This window comes from Cygnus atratus, chromosome 11, assembly GCF_013377495.2.
Source record: "Cygnus atratus isolate AKBS03 ecotype Queensland, Australia chromosome 11, CAtr_DNAZoo_HiC_assembly, whole genome shotgun sequence".
NCBI classification, from domain to species: Eukaryota; Metazoa; Chordata; class Aves; order Anseriformes; family Anatidae; genus Cygnus; species Cygnus atratus.
The window spans coordinates 4,191,460-4,217,293 of NC_066372.1; the positions used below are offsets into that span (position 1 = coordinate 4,191,460).

At 38.0% G+C, this 25,834-nt stretch overlaps 1 protein-coding gene across 4 annotated transcripts in view; it reads left to right on the plus strand.

Moving 5' to 3' along the window:
- Positions 1–25,834, plus strand: part of LIPC (lipase C, hepatic type) — a 73,216-nt gene that overhangs the window by 7,346 nt on the left and 40,036 nt on the right. For 3 of the 4 annotated variants that reach the window (XM_035553955.2, XM_035553956.2, XM_035553959.2), the window contains exon 2: positions 16,211–16,336. In XM_035553955.2, the coding sequence (XP_035409848.1) occupies positions 16,211–16,336 (126 nt within the window). Of the gene's footprint in view, positions 1–15,879; positions 16,006–16,210; positions 16,337–25,834 lie in introns of those variants that run through there. The other variant, XM_035553958.2, reaches the window with a different exon arrangement.

The following is a 25,834-nucleotide window of genomic DNA, read 5'->3' on the forward strand; positions in this document are numbered from 1 at the left end:
ACCTAATTTTAGCTTCAAATTCAGCATGCAAATTGACCCATTTGTTTAAGTCTGGTCCTGATTTATATGGAAAACACATTCTGTTTCTTCAAAGGTTGACTGACTGAAGTCCAAGAACTGTAGTCAAAGGGTGCTATTTTTTCATTTAAAGTTAGCAGTTGAAGCTAACAGATATGATGTGTGTGTTGCCTAAACTTAATATTGTTATACCATAGTAACCCAGAAAGCTCACCATATAAAATCCCTAATAACTGTGTAATGAAAACATTATTTGTGGAATTTTAAAAAGGCCATCTAGTTTGCATCAGCAAAGGAAAAGGATCAGTATTTCTTCAGGTGAACTAGAGTGCCTGCCCAGAGAAAATAAATACACTCACTTCTGAATTTTTCCATTTTTCATAGATCTGAGTTTCTGTCACTCAAAACAGCACAACAAATCTTGAAAGAAATGGAAAAATATACCTATTTCCCAGAAGGCATCATACTGACCACTGTAGCTCAGATATTTTAAATATATTTATGGACTATATGTATTGCAGTAGTTCCTCCCTTGGCAGCCCAAATTTTTAAGGAATTTTATTCACCTGATTCTGGGACTGAAAATTATTTTCCTCATGATTCTTTCTGTTCCAGAAAAGGATCATAATGGCATTTTGGTGTTGCTTTAAAAGGAGGTGACTGGATCTCCACGCAATACCTATGTTATGAGCTGCATCCTCAGGACCTGCCCCGGAGGTGCCACCAGCTCGGAGCCAGTGAGCACTGAGGTACTGCTCCATCTGGCTGTATGCCATTACAGCTCAAGTCTCTAGCTGGGTGCACTAGTCTCAGCGCACCCATTTTGCCTGGGTGAAATCCACAAACATCTTTCTTAACACCAGTCCTATTCATTGGCAACAGCAAAACTGAGCAGCCTTTTAGGGAACCACTTTCTTCCAGAAATGGTAGCATACGTGGTCATTTTACACTTCAACTTTCCTTGGTACATTAGGAAACTGTCCACATTGTACAATGTCAGCTGTTATCATGACCATAGTAACTAGGCCATGTAATTCATCACTAGTAGCTATCACTAGAAAGCCAAGTGCTTAATGTAAAATTGCTTGTGCAACTTTGATTTAGCTTATCACATGCACTGGAAGAATGAGGAAACATTGTCTAAATACTTATTTTCAAGTTATTGTTTAAATCCTTTTTTTCAAGTTATTACCTAAATTCTTTTTTGTCATATTCTGTTGTATTCATTTTGGTAAGTGTTTAATTTAACATCAGGTAATTTTTTTCTTCAAAGCAATGGGATCATCTTCTCCCAAAAGCAATTCCTTTTGCCTTCTATTTTGTTTTGTATTGTTTTATAAAATAAAACCATCCCCACATAATCCAGACAGCTCCAGTAATAGCTCCCCAACAATGTGTCAGCAAAATAGAGGGATACATGGCTCAAAATGTAAGCCAATGCAAACCAAATACTCTGTGTCCAAACCTTAGGTCAAAATTCCGAATGAAGACTGTCTGTATGCGAAACACTTGATAAGCGCACTGATAGCTCTCTAAGGACAACAGCAGTAGTCATCTGCCAGTGATATAGCCTAGACATGCTTTGTTCTGAGATCTAAGATGAATATACGTATATCCTGTAATTCCAAGTAAGAACTTAATTTCATCATGTATTTTGTTCCTCTCAAAGGGAATAAATATTACAATGCATGAAACAGAGTCTTGAAAAAGTGAAAAATTTGAAAAGAAACTGTATCTACATCAAAAAAGAATCTGGAAATGACACCAGTTCTTAAAGGTGGACCAACTTTGCCTAATTCTAAATGGAAAACAAAACTATATGTAATGGTGTATGTTTAAACATAACCTTTAATCCTCCCAAGAAGAGCGATTAGTCTCGAAATTACCCTATTGCCCAAATTATTGTGTCCACTAATTTTGAAATTGGTTAGAGGAAAGGGACTGGAACTGCATTGAAATTGGGAATACTCAGAACCTTTGAAAGCCAGAACTGTGGGCATGCTTTAATATTAAAGAACTATTCATAAAATTGTGATTTTTTAAAAATGTTCAGGGTTTTTGCTGCTGTGAAATATTCTAGGATTAATTCATAACAAAAATTATCATAATCTAGCTGGAATCCCTAGGGACACTTCTAATGACTTTTATGCAGACATATTTTTTCTCTAAAAAGAATTATAGAGAAATTCTGCACCCATTCAAAGTTTTACTTTGATATATGGTCTATAAAGACATAATGGCATCCCAATTTCTTGATTTGAATTTCTTATTTCTGCAGGAAAAAGGAGTGGGAAAATATTATATCAAATATTCTGATCAGTGCTCAGCCTTAAACTTTGAGTAAATGACTCATTTAATTCCTTGTGTTAACTTATCTCTTCATACATACTACATGGGCAGGCAAAAATTGAGGTACCATTCTGAGGAATTTGCTGCTGCCATTTGGAGACTGTGATTTCAGAACAAGTGGAACTGAGTTTTTATCTGTTTGCATTTACAAAAACTGATGCATTTAAAGTGTAATAAATTTTGTAGGATTTCACATGGTAATTTCACTAATGTGGAATAAACAGAGTGGAGGACAGAATTTTTTAAGAATCAGTATGCTATCTTGTAATTAGAAACACAGCAACTTCTTCCTCTAAAAGAGAGAGAGAGGGCGAGAGAGAATAAAAATGGTCCTGTAGTTGTATAAAGAAAAAACTCCCAAATTTTTAGTTACAAATGGAGTTTTAAATATGTTTCAGATATCAGATTTTTGGTACCGAGCAATGTTGCATCTTTATTAGGCCTTCTGTATCAAAATGAAATTACCATAAATATAATAAAGTATGCACCTGTGTAATGCACCAGTAACACAAAACCACGACATATTATGCAGTTTTATTGCACTTTTCATGATGCAGTTTCCCAGAGTTCATTACATGAGACATATATATGTAATTCAATGATATTTTAGGAACAGTATATTGAAGTAGGATGGTTTAACTAAATTCAGTAGAGTCTGACCTAACAAATCTACAATGCAAAGCATTTATCCAATACATTGCCAAAGTTTTGAAAATGTTTTATTTAGCGCAATGGTTTTCAATCTTTAACTTAGACTCCCCTGTCTTATTTTGTAGATAAGGTGAAAGTCCTTGAATAGCAAGTGAATGAGCTTATTTTTCTCAGTAACCTTTTGTAACATTTTGTAAATTGTCTCCGTAAGTGATGGTAGAAGGATCATTCTCTTTAAATGTGGTTTGTGTGCCATTGCATGCCTACAATTTCAGGTTATAGAACATAGCTGAGGTGCTTACCTGAAGCTGATCTAGAACTTGCATTTTCAAATGCATGTTCCTGCACTGCCAGATTAACTAGCTGTCAGGCATACACTGCAGAGCAGATTGGACCATCTGTGAGGGAATGTGCCAAGAAAGGTTTCTATCCAATAGTCTGAGTTCTTTCTCTGCAGGAAATTTTGGTACAAGATGCCAAATGGAATCTGGAAATTAAAATAATAATAATAATAATTTTGAAGTTATAATTAGAACAGAGAAAAGAATGGAACACACAACAGGACACTGAGCCCTGCTTGAGCTAAGCTAGACAAATCTTGGGAGGAAGAGGATAGCTATGTAGTTCTGTGCTGGTCCTAAAGGTGGTGGGAGGGCACTGCAAGCCAGCAGTAGCTGCTCTGAGCTTCACGCCATGGAGTAGAGTGAAGGAATATGCAGACATAGGGGTACGGGTCCACATTGCCACAGCAAGTATGGGGTTAGAAAGGTTTGCATTCCATGGATGAGGTCTTTGCTCATGGGCCTCTTCTTTTTCTCCAAGGTAAATGCATTTCAGACTGCTTACCTATTTCCCGATCACCATAAGTCCATCGGGCGGCTTGATCATTTACCAGATCAACACCTGTGCTTTTTCTCCCAACTTACTCAACAAATAACATGCTACTTCTTATGGTTTTGAGAAAGACAACTATCATGTTCCTCAGTAAGAAGCCCTACAAAAAGAATCAGGAATCAGAGCAGATGCAGGGAGCCTGTGTGTGAAGCAGTTTGGGTTTGTCATTGGTTGTAAGAGCAAAAGCCACAGGTTATCTGCAGCGGGCGATAGGGACGCAGACCCTCCTTGTGGGTGTCATTGTTTTGCTGTGAACAGAGCCACAGCACACCTCACCCTTCACTGCCAACAACCAGTCTTTATTCAAAGCCCACAGAAAGTCAATCAGCCCACTAGACTGCAAAAGATAGTCATCACATTTCTAGAGCTATTATCTTCCTCAGGAAGAAATGTGCAGGATCCCAACAGATATAGGTAGGTGGTGGGAGGGAGCAAGACCCCGCTGCAGAGGAGCAAAGCTGAGCAAATAGAGTGTGGCGTGGCTGTTTGCCTCTGCACTGAGAGCCTGCCCTGGTAATGTGTGCAGTCTAAACCCAGTAACTTTAAAGTTTTTGATGTGGGAACATATAACTGTGTGGGAAAATGTATTCTGTTAACATTTATGTTCGTTTAACAGGCATTCACTTCAAAGTGAGTTCTGAAATACAAAAATAGCAGAAATATGCAAGGGAAAAAATGTTCCACGTTTTTCTTAAGCGTTACTCCCATCTGCTAGATTGAAGCATTCATTTAGATACAGAACTATTGCTTTGACTTATATAGCACCTTTTCTCCAGAAAATACATTGTCATTTACAGAGGATTCATTCAACCTCACCACATTCTAGAAAAATAAATACTACTAAACTCCTCTTTTCAATGGGACATCCAAGCCAAAAGAAAGTTGAGTGCATTACCTATGAGCTAACAGGAAACTGGGAGACAGAAAGAACCCAGATCCAAACACCTGTTTCCTAATGGATTTTAAAGACTAGATATGATGTTATTGTTCATGTTTTTAAGCTGAATGTTGCAGAACTGTTTAAAGACATCTCTTAACAGGCAACAGAACAGTTTAGAAAAAAAACAGCTTGAGAAGCCAAAAAGCTATTTTTCCTTGCTTTTTTCTTTCCAGTCTGTAAACAATATTAATGGTGGCATTAAACACATCTGCCTTGGGCACACTTTTTACCAGCTTTTCCTGATGCTGCAGAGGACATCATACAATATTTTTATCAGTCAATTCCTTTTAACCTTTAAACAATGCTACAGTGAGTGGGAGACATATACAGATGGCTTGGTAACCTCCTTCTCAGGAGAGCTTGAAATGTGTCTCACCTGTGCCAAGGAAGAAGTAAAGAATAAGGGAGAGAACTGCCAAGAGATAAGATGCAGACAGAAAGAGAGAAATAGTTCTCAGTGGCAGAGTACGGGAGACAGAACAAAAGCAAAGACAAAATAGCTGGAAACGACAATACTCACTGTCATGCTATTAGATTTTATCATTAATAAATATTTTTTAAAAATGCATAGAAACAGTCCTTGATGATCTGCTGTAGCTGGGCTGAAACTTTTAATGGTCTTTCTGGAGATCAAATCAGATTCCTCTTTCCCTTGCTATTTACTAGAAAGGTACAATAGCAGAGACTTTCAGCACCTTGCACCAGTGACTGTACCAGCACCAAATCACCCCATACCAGGAAAACACATCCATGGCTAGCCACAACAGCTTAATGACAACAGCATGCAAAGTGACTAGGCAAAAAGGAATGAAGGAAATCCTCTTGGTACTACATCACAATCTGGGGCAATCTCTGCTGTCAGCATTGTGAATACAAATCCATCCGCCCTGGTGAAACAACTGAATTACACTAGGGTAACTGAAAGCAGAATCTGTATCACATAAATGGACCTTTACTGAGAAATCCTAAACCAGATTTTAAGTATGTGCCTACTCTTAAGTAATTTAATTGAACTTTATAGAAATTGCTATATAATTAAAGTATTTGGATGACTCAAGTCCCTAAAGACCAAAAAAAGACTGAAAACGAAATGTCTCCAACCCTATCATTTCTCTAGCATCAGCCACAGTGATACTGCCATGGTCATACTCAGGGACACGTTCTTAGTGTTTGGAAAGTAAACATCTAAAATGCCAAACTAGTAGAAAAACAAAAACCAAAATCACAGTTCAATGGTGATGAACATTTTGCGATTAAATCATGTCCTAGAGCTTTATTTCTCAGCCTTCGAGAATAGAAAATAAATTGTATTTACATAATTTTAACACTTGGAAGAATGGGAGGAGGATCAGTGAACTGCAGCTTACATGAGGGATTCAATTTCTTTATGTCTCTGAACGCTGGTTGATGTGCTCAAGATGAGAGGAACCATTATAACAGCCTTGTCTGACTGCTGCAGAGTCCTCACTTGAACCAAGGTGGATGTGCTCAGGGCTAGTGAGGTTCTTCCCCCAGTGGATGGCAGGATCCTGGTATTCCCCTCACAGTAAAAAATGTGCAATTTTAGCATCAGGAATCTACTTCTTTCCTTGGTACTTGTAATTCTTGATCAAGGCATTAAAGCTATTTTCAAAAACTAAAACTATGTTTTAGGGCGAACCTTCACAAGCATCTCTTTTACTTTGAAGAAAGTTTCTGAGATCTTAAGTCACTTTTACAGGATGCTGTACCCCTGTCTTTTAATATTACATTGGATCTTGTTGTTCTGTCTCAGAAGGCATTATGGACTTCTGCAAATGGAATTCACTTTTCTGGTGCAAACTTAACACCGAAGGGTAGAAGAAAACAGAAGTTAAAATATAAGTAATCCCCAGATCCCTAAGCCTTTAAAGTCATATATCCAATGCCTATATCTATGCGGGCGAGAAAGGAAAGCTGACATTCAACACTGAATAAAAATGCCTGAAAGAGCCTTGAAAAGATGGTTTACACAATAAATTGTGTCTCTGTTTGCAATGCATGTTCTGGACAAAACTATTGTTATGCTTGGTGCTTTCTCTTTTATCTTCCCACCAAGTTACAGAAAGATGAGCTTTGCCACCATTTCATTTGAGTGGGTCTGTGGCAACCGCCTTGGTTATTGACCTGTGGTGTTCCTACAGCACTCACCCAATCACTCAGCAGTTTGCCTTCAGCCCTTTACTCAGCTTCCTCTTCAAGCAAAAGCACTTCCTAAGCAGTTTGTTAAACAAAAGCTACTTAAAAGCCGCAAGCACAGACTGGTCATTTGGCAAACAATACTATGGTTATGCAAAGGGCACAATCAGCCTTCCTCCATCATCACTTATGTATGTAGCATATGCTCAAAAGCTTGTTTGTGGTGCACTGGCTGCAATGTGTGACTCCCAGATGGAGAACTAGCTTTGTCTTATCCATGTTGCCCCCATAAAAGGATTCCATATACAGAACAAGCAACATCGTTAGAAAAATGGAAAGTGGAGGGAGAGAAAACACCCCAGTGGGTCTTCTTTTATATTATATATCTGCTTTTTTGTTCTATTCTGAAATCCTAGAAATTAATACCACAGATGGAGGGTGGATACTAACGGCCTACTGAATACCAGAATTTTACTAATATGTTTTAACAGGAAACATCTGTGCTAAATTCAGTGTTTAATAGCTCTTCATATTTCTCATCTCAGTTGTGGAACATCGGCACAGGATGCTACCAAAACTCGTTTGAATTCATAGCCACAGTCCCTTCAGGTATAACACTGATTTGTTGCCGTGAATCACTTCAACAAGTATGGACTTTGGAATATCAATACATTTAATCAATTATCCTGTGGTTAATCCAGGAGACAAAGATTTGCAGCTTCAGAAATAACAGAGAAACAAGAATTTCAATTCTTGCTGGTAGGCTATTTTCATTTGCACTTCAGTGAACAAAGTTATCAATGCTTTTTACCATTCAGTAACACTAAACTTCCCAATCGCTGTAATCAGTCCCTTTAGCAAGCTGATTGCCAGCCTACATTTGTCACTGAAGTGAACAAGAGATCATTGAGCACTGAATTTTATTTATTACAAAATACAGGCAGAAATTTTCAAAAAGGGATAGCTGCTTCTAGGAAACTTGTTTCTCATATGAACTCACTAAAATATCTACCATACCTCCCCACATAACCACTACTTACCATCTTTTGCCTTGACAAGAAGAAGAATGAGGTACATGTTTTGTGTACATTGTCCTTTCCCTTGTTAGGTGAGGTCTGGTTCCAGTAAAAAAAGCAAGCTTTTGTGGGACTGAAGGGAGCAGCAGCATTCTCCATCCAACAGGGAGGGAAGGAGAATGCAGGAAGCAAACTGACTGCATGAAACTAGAAACTAGCTAGGAACTAGAAACTAGCTAGGCTAGAAACTAGCTAGGAGCATTTTTCATTGTCTGAAGGGTTTTGTCTTTGGACTTCTCTGCCTTTTTAGCTGTTTTGTTGTGAACTGAACTGGAATTATTCTGACAAGACGTATGTGGGCAGAAACCACCAGTCCACCCTCCTCCAGCTTGACTGGCTCTTCATTTTTGACATTGTGCTCACTCTTGTATATTGAGCATATGTATTACTCCGCCAGCCACGCAAATGATAGTTAACCATTACTATCTAGACATATATTTGGTCTTTTCATTTTAAGATGTCAACTTGTACTTTAAGTGGTTGGGGTGTATATATTTTTTAAATTTAAAATAATTTTGTTGCTCATGAAAGAGTCTGAGATTTGTCAGTGTGAGAGAATAATGAGTGATCCATAGCTTATGCCTGGCAAAAGCTTTTCCTACACTTTCCCTTAAGTATCAAAAACATAATCTACAGTTATCGCTCTGCTTATTACAAGCTACAATCTAACAGTCATATTCTTTAATGGTGTTCATTTGCTGAAGACTTCTGGTCACTTGGGATGCCAGTCTTATAGCTGCACCTTTAGAAATAAGACAACAGAAATTTTTAGATATGTTCATCTTACTATAAGAAATAAGCACAAGCTTGTGCCTTTTCCAGAAGAACTTGCAAACAAGCATAACCTTTATAAAATCCAACCCCGTGGACCACATCTCCCATTGCCACAGCAGAAAGCAGACTGAAAAACCACAAGGTTGTGTCAAATTCCCTTGTTACACCTACAGAATTACCAAGGGGAGAAAAAAAAAAAAAGCAAACAGCTGACGATACAATCTTCTGACAGAAATCCCATTAAAAATATCACATTGCTTGTCCCAAATCAATTAAGACTGGTCAAACTGATTCAAAAATATATGCCAAACAGAACATGAAACTGAGCTGAAATGTTAAGGCTCAAAAAGGTTAAATACTTCCAATATTGCTTTACTGCTTCATTCTTCTGTCTAGCTCCAGACATTTTAGAAAGGAAAAGCTCCTGAAAATATTTTCAGGCAGTTTTTCAGACCAGATTTTCAGAAAATTTGGAGAAGCTTTTAAATGTATGTTTATCCTAACTGATGCTTGAAGTATTTAAGGCTTTGCCATCCCTTAGGTAAGCCAATTTTCTATTCTGTAATCTCTAATTTTGTAGAAATGTAGGAACTGCCACAATACATCAGGTCTAAGGGTCTATCCAGTCCAGTATCTGACTTCTGGTAGAAGACTAGCAAGAGCTGTTTCAGGCCCCAGAGCAATGCAAGCATTTGGAATTAACCATCTCAGTCTGCTTACTGCCCATACTTTCTCATCCTCCCAGTTCTTTACACTTGCTAATAGAAAGCCAAAGTGATGCTAGCTGCACTGAGTTAGAGCAAGGAAACAGTAGGGTGAGGAGAGAATGGAAGCTCTTCAGAGTGAGGGAGGGTGATGAAGGATGTCTCAAGGAAAGGCCCCCCCCCTTTTTCTTTTTTTTTTTTTTCCTGATTTTGACCTTCGGTGTTGTCCTTGGAGCTGCCCCCTTGCCGTGGTGGCCAGAGCCACTTGTTACAGAGACGTGTTGAAAATGATGCAGTCAGTGGGTACAGGAGAAATGATTGCCTGGAAATGTTTTTTTACTACTGATTAGTCTGCCTATGCTATTAAGACTTGTATCCATTCAGATATCATTTTTTTTCTTCTCACTGTTTTTCCTTTTTTCCAAAGGGATTTTTCTTTCAGCATTCAGATTTATTTGTTCATATCTACTCTGTGTATGTAATTCCAATTCTTCTTCATTCACCTTTGTTGTTTGTTTGCTCTTCCCTTTTCATAAAGACTCAATTTCAGTGACAGCAACTCCACAGACAAATCCAGGTTTTGCTCTTGTAAGTGTGTTAACTCCTAAGAGTCATCATCAATCAGTACTTGAATGTTTAATGTCTTTCAAGTTCTTTCACTTTGGCATGGTTCTCTGCCTTTTATTTTAAGTGTTTTCAAGTGTATTCTCTTCAAATATGTTGCCTACAATAACCCCTAGTTGTCTCGTTCTTGCTGTCCTCTTTATTCATAAGAGCCATCAATCAATTTGTGAAACAAGTCTGCTTTATATCTGTTATCAAAAAGCCTCCCTCCTTCTATGCACCGTAGTGGAAAGGGAAGGGGGAGCGCATTGTTATTTTTACCATGTATTCATCTCATTCAGATGTGATGCTCTTTGATGTGAGGGAGGTGAACAAGCAAGGCAGCTTCAAAAGGCATTGCACTTGTGTTGTTTTTCCTTAAAACCATAAAGCTCAATTCCCGGGGGGGGGGGGGGGGGGGGAAACAAAAAAAAAGGAATGAAATAGAGGAGGTTGGATTGGGTCTCAGTCTTCCAATGAGATTTGTTGCACATGTTTAGCCATTTCATACACAGTCCAATGAAGAGAAATGTCCTGTCTACACACTTCTACATACAGGCTTACAGCACTTTGCCATAAACAGAAGAAACAGTATCAGCAGCAGGCATGCCATGGTTACCAAAACCACATCTATTCTTTACAGCATGACACTGCAGTGCTGAATCATGGAAGCTTTCCTACATGTTAGAGATCACAGCTCTATGAAAATTTTGCTTTAACAATAATAAATTCAATACAAAATTTTAGAGGCCACACAATCACCTCTGAGATAGGGAACTGACAGCAGTGAAAACCCAAATTAGATTGAATGCAGGTGGAGAAACATTTTGCAGCCTGGCTGGACAACCCTATCCAGTAATGCATAACTATGCAGAAATTTAGCCCAGTATTTGTGAAGAGAAGAACTACTTGTAAAGAAAGGCAGGGAGTCGTTCAGCTCCTTACCTGTTTTAAGGCAGGAGCGGGCACAGAATATTCCACGCATAACACTAAAGTGTGGGCAGCCCACATTTATTGGGAGTTGTTGTCCCCTTTGTTCATCTAATCTGTGTTTTGCTGACTTGTGAAGCTTTCAGACATGCCCCAAGTGAACAGTGTAGCCATGAGGGAGAAAGGCAGCCACATAAGCCAAGAAATAGCATTCCTCTAAGGCAACTAAACAAGCCATGCATTGTTACAAAAAGTACTATACCAACAAGGAAGGAAATAAACTTTTTTTTTTATCCTTTAGTTGAAAGTAGGAGCACATGACCCATTTACCCCACAGTTCTCTTTTTGCTTGGCAGATGCAGTTTGGTTCTCTGTTTACAGCTATTTCTAATAAAAGGTATTCAGTGAAGCATATTTTAAAAATTATGAAAAGACACACTTATATAGAATGTGTTAAACTTGCAAGAAAACTGAAAAATGCATGAACATAATTGTTAGTCCCAACCATGCTTTCAGGGAAAGTCAGACAATATTCTGGGTGATAAGTCCTGGAAGAAAGCTACTTTATCAGGGGCTACAGAGTATGGAATCCATCTCATAAAAGGAATCCTTATTTCACGGGGCTGTGTTTATGAAAACAAGTGGTTTTCTTCCATATCAGAAAACAAGGTTAGCTTATCAATTATTTAATTGTGAATTTAATACCGAAAAGTCTGATTCCTCAATAGGTATTGCTGGAAAGGAAGTTTCAGATGCGCAGAACCTGTTCTACATTTGACATAGGCCATGAATCCACACAGAATTCCATCTAAAAATGTCTCTTCAGAGTTATTTGATATTAAAAAATCTTAGGAATGATGAAACTGGCAGGATAAATTCTGGATTTAAAAATTGCATTAAAAATTCAACCACATAAAAATCTTCCTGCTCTATAACCTCAGATATATTAGTATAACCATTCACATGAATCTTTTTTCAGATGTCTGTGGGTAATTATAGGAACAGAGGGTGGATCCTGAACTTGTGAAAACTGTTATAGCTTCACAGAAGCCAATTTATGCCAGCTGAAGTTCTGGCCCATAAAATCTCTTCTAAACCTGAAAGAACATCTTGTACTACAATGTTATTGGTCTTCAGGTGATTGAAAGCCATCCTGATGAACAGTTTGATCTCAGGAAAAAAAAAAATTGTACGTCTGTCAAACTTCTGCTCTGTGTTCCTTTATTTAATTGGATTAAGAAGATATATTTAAGTAAAAAGCTTGCCTGGTACAATGCACCATTAGTCACGTGCTGCTTCTCAATAGTGAAACCATCAATTTTATTATAGATGTGAATAAGTGCAAGATGTCTGACTATAATTGGAACAGGAGCCAAGAAGCAGATGGGGATTCTGATTAAGAGCATACCTCCTGGGTGTATGTTGTACAAGCAGCATCTCTAGCAGAAGAGAGAAGGTTATCAAGCCCTTTTACAATATATATATGCAAACCAGATACAAACACAGTAACATAAGCTTGAAGTTTATTTTTGGAAGCTGTGTGTTTAAGAAAAAGTTCTATTTCATGTAAAGTAGACAAGCATTTGCATCCACACAACACAAAATATGTTTTATCTGTTCCACAGAAGAAATGTGTTGAAAAGAAGAACAATTTGGATGATCTGTTTTTGAATTTAGTATTAAAAAATAAATAAATAAAAATCCAGAACACTGCAGTAGGTATGAGTGACTTCACCATGGGAAATGAAGTAATATGCAAATGCTGAGTGTTACAGAAAAAAAGAGATCAGATCTACTAATTTGGTAGAAGGATATTATTTTTTCTTAAATGGATCCTTTACATTTTATGGTTAACATATTTAAACCTTAAATTTAGGAATTTAATTTCAGACTGTTTTTAAGAAACAAGATTTTTGCAAATACAAAAATATGCCACTGCCTTACCCAGAGCGCTAGCAACAAATGCCCACTCAAAAGAATAAATCGTCCCCTCGCTCTTAGGACAGGCTAGGACACAGTGTGACTTGCATGTTCACCGTGTCTTTTTCCTACATCACTCTTCCATCTTTCTTTATAGTTTCTATATATACTTTTTATACAGGAAACTAATTCCTAAAGCCAGCTTAGGTTATATGTGTGTAGAATATTATATATACTATACAAACATAACCATTAACCAAGAGGAGAGACAGCAGCTCAGGCAAAGTAGGTACCTTCCTCAAGTGACCAGATAAACATGTTGAAGTTGGTGAAGGTTATGATTTCAATATTTGGATTCACAGAAAAATTATTTATCAGGAGTCTTCTACCTCTAATGGTCATTACATTGCAGGAGATGCATTCCTTTCTTTATGACTAGATAGTAATTGGAACTACTCATGCAAATCAAATAGAGAATAGATCTAGGGAAAAGAAACAGGCACTAGGAAAGCACCCAGTGTAACAGCACTATAGAGGCCATCATGAGCAGCTCCTTCCTCCAGAACACAATCACATCTGTTCTCTGTGGATTAATGTGCCATAGCATGCAATTTTGTGCTACATAAACTCATCTTGAATATACATTGTGGAATCTCTCATTCAAATACTGTACAATATTCCTGCAGCACTGCCTAGCTCTCTTATTGTTATTGCTGATATTCTGTCAAACCTGAAACAATAAATGAATACTAGCAACGACTGACGTAGGATTGCTGCAGATAGCAGGGGGAAAGGCAGGTTCCTGGTTCCCCCTCCTTTTGTGACTCCTCCTTGTCCCAGTTTTCCTCTTACCACTTTAAGCAATCTTAGATCATCTAGGTTGGAAAAAATCTTCAAGATCATGAAGTCCAACCACCAGCTGATGAAACCCAATTCTTCACAAGATGCTTGTAGTGCCATTTTGGTTTCTCAGATGGGTGCTGTAACGAGAAGTAAATCTAAGGACGGATCCCAACAGTCTCTTCCCAGGCAAGCTCCTCACAAAGATCCAACAGTTGGTCAGTACCTGACACATCTATCACCCTGTTCCTGAACAATTCCTGTCTGCAGAAAAAACGAGCTCCTAAGCTTTCTCCCCTCGGTACTCCCCTACTTTCTTGATTCCTGTTGTTCACTGCAAGGTTGTACTAAATCATACCAGTAATTTCCACCAATGCTAACTTTACTGAAATACACATTTCCTGTCCAACATCACAGCCTGAATTCTTGTCGCAGATTCCCTGATGGCATCCAGAACATCTCTTCCCCTTCCCTCTCAAATCCAAATCAAAAGGGCTATCTTTCCAAGACCAATGGCAATTCCTTGTTCCAGCTCCAGCTGTTCCAGCTCCAGCTGGAACAGGAGTTCCAGCTCCAGGTTCCATGCTCCAGGAGGCATTTTCCCAGGCCTTTTGTCTTCCCTAATAACCAATGATTGCTTGTTCTTTTGCATCATTTAGCTCTCCTGAAATACTTCTAGAGACTCTCCCTAGTTTTGCTGATGTTGGTACATTCAAGAAGGTCTGCAGGAAAGAAGATATAGATTTTTCCGTAGAGAAAAATCTCAGGGCTGGGCAGCCCTGAACCCCAACACATGCACACACTCAGCCTGCAAAACTCAATTTCCATGCCAGCTTCAGGAACGTAGTGCCAAAGAAACAGCTGCACTTCCACCATCCATATGGCAAGAACCTAGCTTAAAAGCAAATGCCTTATTTAGGAAAGAATATATTTAGACCTCCAGTGACACCAAGAAAGAACAAACTGAATGACCTATTCCTGTTTGTAAGAGGAGTACTTATAAAAGATTAAAACAGAGCCCTAGCAAAACTCTTTCAAACGTATGTAAACAAAGTACTCTGGATCAGGCAGCCTAACAACAGAGATTTCTATTCTTCAAACTTTATTTTTCTAAGGCACTTCAACTTTCAGGAGGTTAGAAAGTTCTGAAAAAAAGTTTTTCTTAACTTTGTATCACTGTATTTAGAAAACAACATTTTTGGCATAGGGAATAATTTCAGAACCTATGAGAAAATGTCAGAGGCCTCTTTCTAACGAAAATTTTGCAATGCTGTAAAGCATGGCAGCAAGGTATAGTATAGACCTCTCTGGCTAATTATATACTAGGAAAGGTATGCAGGTAGCAGTGGAAGTTGGCAACATTAACCCCTGTGGGCTGGTAACTCAACAATTAGTGGAAATGCAGGTTGATTTGCAATCTATGCTAAGGCCTGTGCTGCCACAGCTACATCATTATTGGCAGGTCATTGGTTTAAAATGAGTGCAGGTATGTCTCAGGAACCCCGACCTACCTGGGAATACTGGGATGCTCCAGTCTGACGCTGACTGGGCCCTCAGGAGAGGACTTTGTCCTGCTCATGCGGGGTCCCACTTCACGGTAACACTTGCTGACTACCTGAGAGAATTTTTTCCCCATCCCACTTTGCGTTTCACACCTGGTCACTGTGGCATTTAAAGACACTGCTTTAATTAAAATTCTGCTTTGATTTCCAGTATAATACTTTCTGTATTCGTAGGCACCGTTTCTCTGAAACTCCTATAGTTATTACACACACTTGCACATGATTGTTTAACTGGCAGTGGAGAGAGATGTTGGCTAGTTGTGCTCCACTTGTCATTTTTTTATGTGATAAAAATTTGTTCACTTAATTTGAAACGTTTTGCAATTATCCAAAATCTGGTACTAACTTTACCACTGATAGAGAAGCTCTTCTTAAACAGAGAATTTTAGATGTTTCCCATACTGGGATTTGTCTACGTTAATGAAATATTTAGATTAACCTTCAGCTCTCATGGTTATTTTGCAATGTGTTCAGACTGAGCTGCTGACCAACCACATTTGAGTTAGCTACCCATGGCCTTTAGCAGGATTTCTGAGCACAAACACCCTCAAGTCTGCTGTGTTCAAAGCTGAACACTGTTGAGCAAGGTAAGAAGATCCAGTTCCAAATTATTTCCATTGCAAATGGCATAAAACAAAAAGGAAGAGGCTGGAAATAGGCAAATTCTGTTTCCTTTTCTATAAAAGGAAAGAATGGAGCAGTGAACAGAAGATTTCAAGGTTAATGATTAATGGGCAAAGGAATTCTTGCAAAGCATTGATCATTCTGTCCTTTCTTCCCATCTCTTGGCAGAATTTAGCAGTGAATTTCCTAAATCTCGTTCAGAGAAAGAAGAAATGAAAAGTTTGCAACTTCTCTCTTTTTTGTTGCTTTCTTGTATCATCATCCCAGCAGATACATATGGAGGAAAGAAAAAAGGTAAATATCCTAAAAAAAAAAAAAGATATACTTTTTTTGAAATGTTTATGTTATAAAAAAAATCAGTAGTATGGAATGTCTGGCAATCCGTATATTGGGGCTTGTGTTTTTTTGTTTGCTTGTTATGTTCCCTTAAAATGTGATATTTACAACTGTCTGTGGTTATTGGAAAATGTAGTTATTTGCAATGAAAACAAACATTTCTCAGTGGAAATCTATACATTTGGAGACTATAGGCTTAAGGTAGTCTGACCTTTAACAAAACTTCCACTGAAGGCTAAATTAAAAATGTATTAGTTTGAAAATACACACTGAACTGGTAGCAGTTCCAATCTTCTTGGGGTGGAAGTATTCTTTTCAGTCTCCTACTAAGAACAAAAATTTCTAGCTATCTGACAGTGGTGAAGCTTTCATTTTCTGAGTTGCCTAGTGCAGGTTGCCTTTCACCTCAAGCGTGATGAATATCGTTGAGTGAAAGAGATAACTCTGCAGTGTGTTTTGTGAGAGAAGTACTGTGGAGGATCTTTATCATTTACATGGGGATACAACCATTTTCCCTGCATTTGTGACACTACACATTAAGTCTGTATTCGTGTGATTGTTGGAGTATGACAGTGCATCACAAAACTGCATTTCTTAAACCTCTAATGTGACTGAAAAAGTCAATTTCATTTTTGCCCTCGTGGCTAAGCCATACATAGTGAACATTAGTTTTCCTCCTTATCTGACTGCATTTCTAATACTCTAAGTCTGGAGGGGATAAATGTAAATTTTACCTTAGCTGGAAGTAAAGCAAGATAAGCATATTCACAGAAGTATGGCCTCTTTTAGTAGCTGTGTTTTGCACTTATGTTAATTCATATTGCTGGTTTTACAAGGAATTTGCTATAAAAATGCTTTGTGCATAATAGGCGCAGACCACCTTTCTTTGATTCTGCACATTAAACTTCACCTTGTGTTTCATTTTGAGCAAGATAAAATCTTGAGGTAAAACACAACGAGAACTATAAATTTCAATTAACATCGTAATAGCTTGGCTTACCAGGCAGCAAGGCCTGCGCACCCTTTTAAGTTGCTAAATCTCAGCAAGCTATTTATAAACTTTCAACAGGTTCTATATTTTTAGGAGAACCAAAAATCAGAACTTTACTTTAACGCTTTTCACAGCCTCAACTGTCCCAGCTTTGCCAAGACCCTTTCAGACTCCAAGTTTAGTCCACCTTAGACACAAACACAGGGCAGAGGCTGCACCACTGTTCTTTTCCAGCTGCAGCTCTCATCTTATGCCAGCTCACGTTCTCCTGCCATCACTATCTGTGGCACCTTTTATAGCAAGGTCACTCACTTCACTCTCTCCATCCCCCTTTCCCCTCATGACCTAGTACTCCTATGTCAATGGACTTCACTTGTTTGCTCATTGCTTCTGCAGATTAAACCCCTGCTTGTGGGCTGCAAAAGATAGGTCACATGCCAACGTAGCGCTAGCAGATACACCTAGCTCATAGCACGTTGAGACAAGAGACTGTGGTTTAAGAAGCAGTTCAGGTGCATTTGGAAAACTTAAAGGAGAGGGGGAAAAAAAAAAAGTCCGCTGTTTTTTCTTCTAGAGACTATCCAAAGCTTAAGTACCTTTGCTACAGAGAGTAGCTCCAAGGTTAAAGCCCTGATATTCCATTACACTGAACTTGCGCTCCTCTGAGTTTTGAAGCAGTACAACTCTAACTCCAACTATACATTAATGTATATTTCTGCAACTGGTACTCCCTCATTGTCCTTCCCCAATCCAACCATAGCCACACCAGCTTTGTGCCGAAGATAACGCGGTGCTCTGTTCTCAAAGCTTTGCCTCGTTTCTGTTACCAATTGATCCGTAAGCACAACTCAGCTAGTTCTCTGACCAAACCAGCGCTGCTGTGGTGGCAAGACCTCGAGGAGTCTTCTTCCTCATTCCACTCCTCAGTGAGGCAAATCTGTTTGCCACAGTGGCTGATACAAATGGTAATAAAGCATTAATCCTCACTGAGGAAGGGCTGAGAAGTTTTTAGCCCTGCGTGGGAGGCGTTTTAATACTTTGAAGTGAAGACAGCTTTCTGTGAGCGTAGTACATGTTGTACCTAAATACCCCTTCTACCTCGGAGCTTGCTTGTTCCTGCTTTAGCAAGAACTGCAGCAATGAACTGTGTAACTATAAGGAACTACAAGGCCTTCTCAAAGCTGAGCCTGGTATGTAATTTTAGCATGAGCAATTGCCTACAAGGGAACCATCCTCTGAAAGCACAAATAGTGTGTCAAGTTCTTCTCATTTATTTGTACTCAGAAAATAAACAACTCTGCTTCAATTTTCTCCGTATCAGTCTATCCACCTACATAGTGAAAGAAATTATATTACAAAAGATAATTTATATGAATTAGACTGCAGCAGCTGAAACTGTAGGTAGGTATATGCAAATCTTTCTATTCAGACTAAGTGAGTTATGTTTAGACATATATACATATATTACAGGGTTTTATTTTATAATTATGTAGAACAAGATGGACTGGGTTACCAAGCATACATAACATCATATTTAAAACACACAGAAAGGTTATTATTAAAAACCCGTAGAATGCTTCAGAAATGCCATGGTTTTCTTGTATATTTACATAGCAGGAAAAAAGTTTCAAATTTTTTGGCATACGTTCATTATCTAAACGTAGAATCCCATAAAAGACTAGAAATAACCACCTAAAAATAATATCCCTGAATTTGAGCCACGGTGATTCTTTCTAGAAGTACACAAAATATATTTTAACATAAGCTCTCATTTACTTTGATTCTTCTCCTAGAAATATAAAATTAAGTCACTAGGTATAAACACATTCCAGTTCTTTATATAAACTAGAAGAATTCAGTAACTGACACAGAAATGCCTATTGTTAAGCTACTGCTTTTTACTTGAGAGAGTCACAGCCGGCAGTTCAGCTGGACTTTGACATCCAGAAGTGAAGGTAACATCTTTAGGTTTATAACGTAGACCATGGAAATGGATTATGCTGAAACTGGAATAGCTGTTACTTTTTCTTTATTTTCCAATCATATTATAGTTAGAGACATAAAAGGTGTGTTAGGGATATCAAATTCTCCAAAGCCTATAAAAAAATCCTCAATAAAGTGCAGTGTACTTGGAGTATTTATCACATCTGAAAAATTCCCAAGATGATAGTTTTTACATGAAGCTTAAGAAATACTGGCAATATAAGAGACTTAGAGAAGATTAAAAAGCTAGTTAAGCTGCAGAGAGAGAGATCTAAAGTCTTCTAAGACAATGAGATGGTAACCTTTAACATTGAAGGTGATTATCACTTTCACTGTCTTACAGGTCTTTCAGTTTTCTACTGAAAACATAGAGAAATAATTACTTCCTTGAAGCATATTCAATGCAATAATTTCACACTCAACTGGAACAGGCTTGGTCTTCCTCCCTCCTCACGCAGACAAATTAAGTGTGCAGTACCTACAGACCACGGTTTGATGGACGGCTGAATTCAAGACGAGAACTTTCATGACCAACAGATCAAATAATTATTTTAATTCCAGTCATGTCGATCCTATGTACCCTAAACTCATGTCCTCATCTCCAGCTGTTTCCATGACATTCCTATCCCAATGTTCTCAGTTCCTTCTCTACATTTCTACAGCACATCCATATTCCTGAATTGCCCCACGACACTCCCGTGGTACCCACAGGCCCCAACACACAGTCTCCATCACATACCATCACAGCCCTTGCTAGGACCCTCCTCAGTCTGAGACCCACCCCATGGTCCCCCTCCCAAACCCTGCCCTACTGTCACCTGCTTCTCATGTCTGCTACCTACTTTTTTTTTGGCTTGCTCTGGATACATGTTGTGACTGTTTCAGGGGTGTGCTTGTGTCCGTGAACGAGCTAGTAACTGGCCCAGGGCTGCTCCCCGCACCACGTGGGCAGCTGGTGTTCTCCTGTGTTTGGTACTGGTGCTAAACAAGATCAGATTCCAGGGTCAAAATGTTTTGAGCTAATTGCACTCACAATGTCTGCATGAGTTGAACTCGAGTATAAGCCGGTCCTCTCTGAGTTTCCCTGTCCGATGAGCAGTTGGTTGTCTCCAAATAACAGCCAGAGTAGAAGGTCACAGGTAAGCTTTACGGATAATCAAGGTGCTAGCACTACATGTATATCTGAATCCCGAGTTAATGCAATAGCAAATGTGTTGCTACAAGGGTCCCTCTTCTCTATCCAGATGTTGATTTTGAGAAAACAAGTAGGAACTGAAAACTTGAGACCTCTTTCTCTACATAAAATTGGATTTAAATTGGCTCAAACATCCAAAAATCGCTGAAGAGATTGATTCTCTCTTCACATGCTTGAATACTCCATGATTACCGCCTATGGAAACAAGACTAAAAACCAGTAATATTTCTAATTTACCTCAATAGAGTTTGTGCATCACCAATGACCTTGACCAGGTCACTTCTATCTAGATTATTTAAGCATGGATTCAGGAACTACATTTTATCGCATACAGAAATATTGGTCCAAGAATTCAGGCTGCTTTCCTTATGGAAGTTGAAAGTCCCAATGTTAGGGTACTAACCAGTTACAGTAATGATCTGTGTTATGCTGTTATTAGAAAAAGTGCTACAAATTCCTTTGCTGCCATTTTCTGAGTGGCTGTATTTCAGAAATGCTATCTGTGCACACAGCATTTGCAGTGTTCTCAGGAGTCTTGGGATTCTACCAAAATTTCTATAACCTAAAACAGTTATTCTGCCTTTCAGGCCCTTATCTACAAATATATTTTTATAGCTATACAAATTTACAAATATAATTTCAGCAATAAGTTTCCACCATGGAGTCCAAACTATAACTGTAGTCTAACTAATTACAGACCCTTTGCTTTTGCCCATGAAAAGATACAATCATAGAAACTAGATCAACAAAGGAACTATCCATGCATAAAGCAAGTTTCAATATTTCTACTAATGCAAGTGACTGAACATCTTAATGAGGAGCTTACATTCACCAGAGGTCTGTAATTCACTTGACTTTGGCATTACATTCTTCTGAATACTCCTGTATGAATAGTGGCTGAACTCCTATGACACTTGAGAAACTTGTACATAAAAATCATTTCTTGATAATGTGGCAGTGCAATTTAATTGTCTAAGTCAGTTTCTTCCTTTCTCTGTCAAGTTAGAGAAGGTTACAATTCTATATATGTACTTATATATAGTTTTATCAGAAAACAAGCCAATAAAACATTCATTATTAATCATTTTTATTTCCTTACTTTGTTGTACACTCCAGGTGTATACTGCACGTTTCATTTTGAAAACTTGGTTATGCCTAATCCGTGTGGAGCTTTAGGGCTAGTAATAGGGTTGCATCAACGACAGTACATGACTGCTGATGTCGTTCTTAAGACCATATGGTAACCTAAGGTGGCCTCAGCACAGTGACTGTTTTTCCTATATGTTACCTAGAGCTAAGAGACTTCACTGGAGCTAAGTCGGACTCACAGAGTGGAATAGCTTGGCAGCAGGTGGATAGGCCAGCAGCCACTTCTAAGCAGCATGATTAAGATTTCCTGGCAACATAAGCAATAACTGGCAAAAGAGACAGAAGGGGCCATCTATCTGCACATGCCAATATTGGGTGATAAAGTTTGCTGCTTTGGCAATAGGCCAAACAGGAATTAAAAATTTCTAAAAAAATGTTAATGTCTATGTTCCAAGTAAAAAAATTACCATGTTCATGCTCAGTAGCCTTTCTTCTAGAAAAAAAAATAAAAAGTTATATTACTGCCACATCATTCTCGTTAGTTCCTTTCATTTATTTTTTAAAATTGTTACAATTGCTGATATTCTTGGGAAGCATTAACTGCACAGGACTGCATGCTTGTACGCACTCATGCTCTGTCCAGTAAATTCCATTTGAACCTGTCTTTTATCAACAGTAATGTTTATATTTAGGCTCCTATACAGCCTCCAGACGTCATGGTGTTGCTCCAAGTGCAACAAATAGTTACCAGAAAAATAACTGAAAGGAAGGCACAAAACCGAAATCCAGATATACAGAGTATGAGTAAAGAAAGTATTTTATTACATGTAGCCCTCTGGAATAAAGCCAGCATGCCCTGTCTGAAAGATCAATTTTTATCAGAGAAACCCTCAAAACTTCTTCTATTTGATCCAAACATCATTTTTCCAATTTTGCATATTACTTCCCCCAATAAGTGAAACTGATGGAGGCTACTTACAGGAGAAAGTACTGAGCAGTGGGCATAATGATGACAGAGCAGGTCCAAGGACAAAAAGAAGAATATACTCATATGTTTGATCTTACTTTGCCTCTGGAATTGACAAACTCCAATAACATTCTGCTACTGTGGCATACTTTCCCACATTTTTACACAACTTTATAAACAAACATAGAGAAACACTGCTGAGATGAAATTTTTCATTTTAAAATCTTGTGTATATTAAATCACCCGTAGCTCTACTTTATGTAGCTCTGTCTAAAAATAATCTGTAGTACCCAATTGAAAGATTTTATTCAGTATTTCAAGTGCCACTATTATCCCTTTCAGCCACAATGAGTCAATAAGGGGTGTTGATGGACATCCATTAACTCCATGTTTGCAAAGCTTCATATCCAGAATCCACTCAAATTAGGGATCCTGTCAAATCTGGGTTTCCTTAGTTATGTTCATTAAAAAACTATACTGAAAAACTAATAAAATACATTCTGATTTATTTACTAGGCAAATCATTGCCTAATTCTCTAAGTAATTATTTATTGTCCAAACAATTAGTTGTCATGACTTCAGACTAAAAGCTGTCCAGAACTGATTTTTGATTGGAATTTCATGTGACCTGATAAAAATACTAATAATTACATTTTACAGACTTTCAGGAAAAAAAAAGAAAAAAAAAACATGTTAATGAACACTTGCTATGATGTACGAGGGTAGTATTTTGGTTAGTTCTATTTCTAGTTGATTATTTTCTGTGTTGTGGTGATGTAGAATTGTTAGTTTTCACATTTATGCCACTTGCACTTTTAACTGTAGATAACTGTGCCAGTGCATTCAGGGTTCCTTTTTTAGGGGCTGGCAATGTGGCAAGGGGAAGAAGAGGAACATAGGAGAAATTCTGATTTGTTTTAAGGGGGAATTGTTGTTTTGGCATTTTTTTATTCAACATAAACCAAATATTTGGAATGATATTATACTGGCAATGCTTTCACTCAATTTGCTGAGGATAGAGACCTTGACATCTGCAACTTTAGTAGCAGAAATGAATACAATTACTGCAGAGCTTCAGTTACATAGAAAGGAAAACAAAACAAAACAGAGTACGACATATTATTCCATCCAAGAGAAATCTTTGCACTGCCATTCTTCCAAACCTACTTCTGGAATTTTAGTAAATTCATAGGAGTTGCACTTTGGATTTGTTTGCTTTTTCTCTTGTGATTCTGTGTCCTTTTCTATTTTTCTAGTCCAGTTTATGAAGACTGTATATATCAGTCAAAAAAAAAAACAACAAAAAAAAAAACACACAAAAACCAGAAAAAAAACACATTCACTTTAACATAACATTAAGAAGTGCAAGTGAATGAATTCTGCTGAGGAATATGCATAGCCTTAAGATATATCAAGTCATTCACTTAAAGGAAATGTTACTTTTCTGAATACCATCAAATAGCTGATATTTATGGCCATACCAGAACTATTGAAGTTATTGATTACTTTCGATCTGTGAAAGATCAATGTTTCTTCTTAAACTGGCTGAAATTAGAAAACTTTTCCAGCTTTGAATACTCTGAGTATAATAATCCTGATGTGAAGAAAGGAACAAGAATTCTCAGACATCTGAGGGTAACACTGCTCAGGGACAGGGTACTCGGGAGGTCTTCTCACGATGTATGCATCAGATTAGCATTTAGTGCTCTGCAACCCCAGCAGGTCATTGCTACTGATACCCTCTTTAGTCATTCTGGACCAACTCCAGACAGATCTGAACAAATGAGTCTTGGGTCTTGGAATGCCCTTCAACAGTAAAATCAAAATGTGGCTAAGGATATCAGTTATGCCACATTAAGAACCTAACAAATATATTAAACTAATCAATATATATAAATAGTGAAGAAGAGCTGTCATTCCAAAACTGTCCACCTCTAAAGAAACCCAAAGCCTCAGATACTTGATTTTGTGTTTTTTGTGTAACCTGTGTTCAGAGATGGCAGATGAATCTTCAGCACCTTTCAAAGTCAAAGGGAAAGGCTGTAGTTCATTATACATTTAGTGACATTAACAACTTATCAACCCTTGCCTCAGGCCACTGGTTGCAGTTAATTCATAAGCCTCTCCATTGTGCCAGTATAGCTGCTTGCAGCAAAACGGCCTGGAAACTGATCCAGGTGAAAAACTATCCTATTTTTCTCTGGTTATCCTACTTTTTAGCTGGATTAGTTCCCTGATTTTGTTCACTGCGCAACTAAGCAAACAGCTATGGGGGGACAATGATGGGACACACAGGAGGTCAGGAGTGAGTGGGTGGCAGCAGGATGGGGATCTGCTTAGGGTTGCTCTAGCAGCACTGAAACCAAATGTCTAATCAGGAACTGAAGACCCTCATCATGGAGCCCTTCTATTTTAAGTTTTCCTTCAGGAGAAGAAAGAAAAATCAGAAAACAAGCCTAATTTGTCATTCCAATAATAGCTCATAAAAGAAAGTAAATTTCTTTTTCTGGCTGGTGTTAATAATATTTACATTGGAAAGGTCTAGGGCAATCTCCTTGAAAACACGTTTGTTTTCTGCACCATCCACAACCCATTAGTTAGATAAAATAAAAATCTCATAGCTCAGAGATTTTTGGGTACTTGCTCAACTTAAAGCTTTGATTTCACTCAAACTCTTTGTACATAATTCAGCAAACTAACCATGAAAAATATACCAAAACTAGAGAGAAAAGGGTTAACTATGAATAATTCAAATCCTATTCTAATTGCTTTCTTATTATTATTTCTAGTTTTAAGAAGACTATTTAGCTAACAGTGCAAATCCCTCTAATAATGGTGTTCTGGTGTAGTATTTTTGAGAAATCTCTTTGCCTTTTCTTCCTCTTTGCTTCCTCAACATGACCCACTTCTCTTTTGTCCACACATGAGCACCCATTTAGTTAATTGTGTGTGATCACTAAACACAGAAACATGAAGACATGAGCCTCCTCAGCTAGCCATGTGCGCAGAAACAAAATCTCTACCCTTCAAGGACAGAGTAAATTCTGCTAGGCATTTTAAAGCCAAGGCAGGTCATTGAAGTTATTATTAGCTCTAATTAGCACTCCCACAAGCTGTTGAATTCTTTACCTGCTGCCAAAGGGCATTCAATATGGTGCAGAATTTGCGAAGGTCTTTGAAAGAATCAGAGAAATAGCTCCTCTTTAGAAACACGGGTCTATTACATGTGAA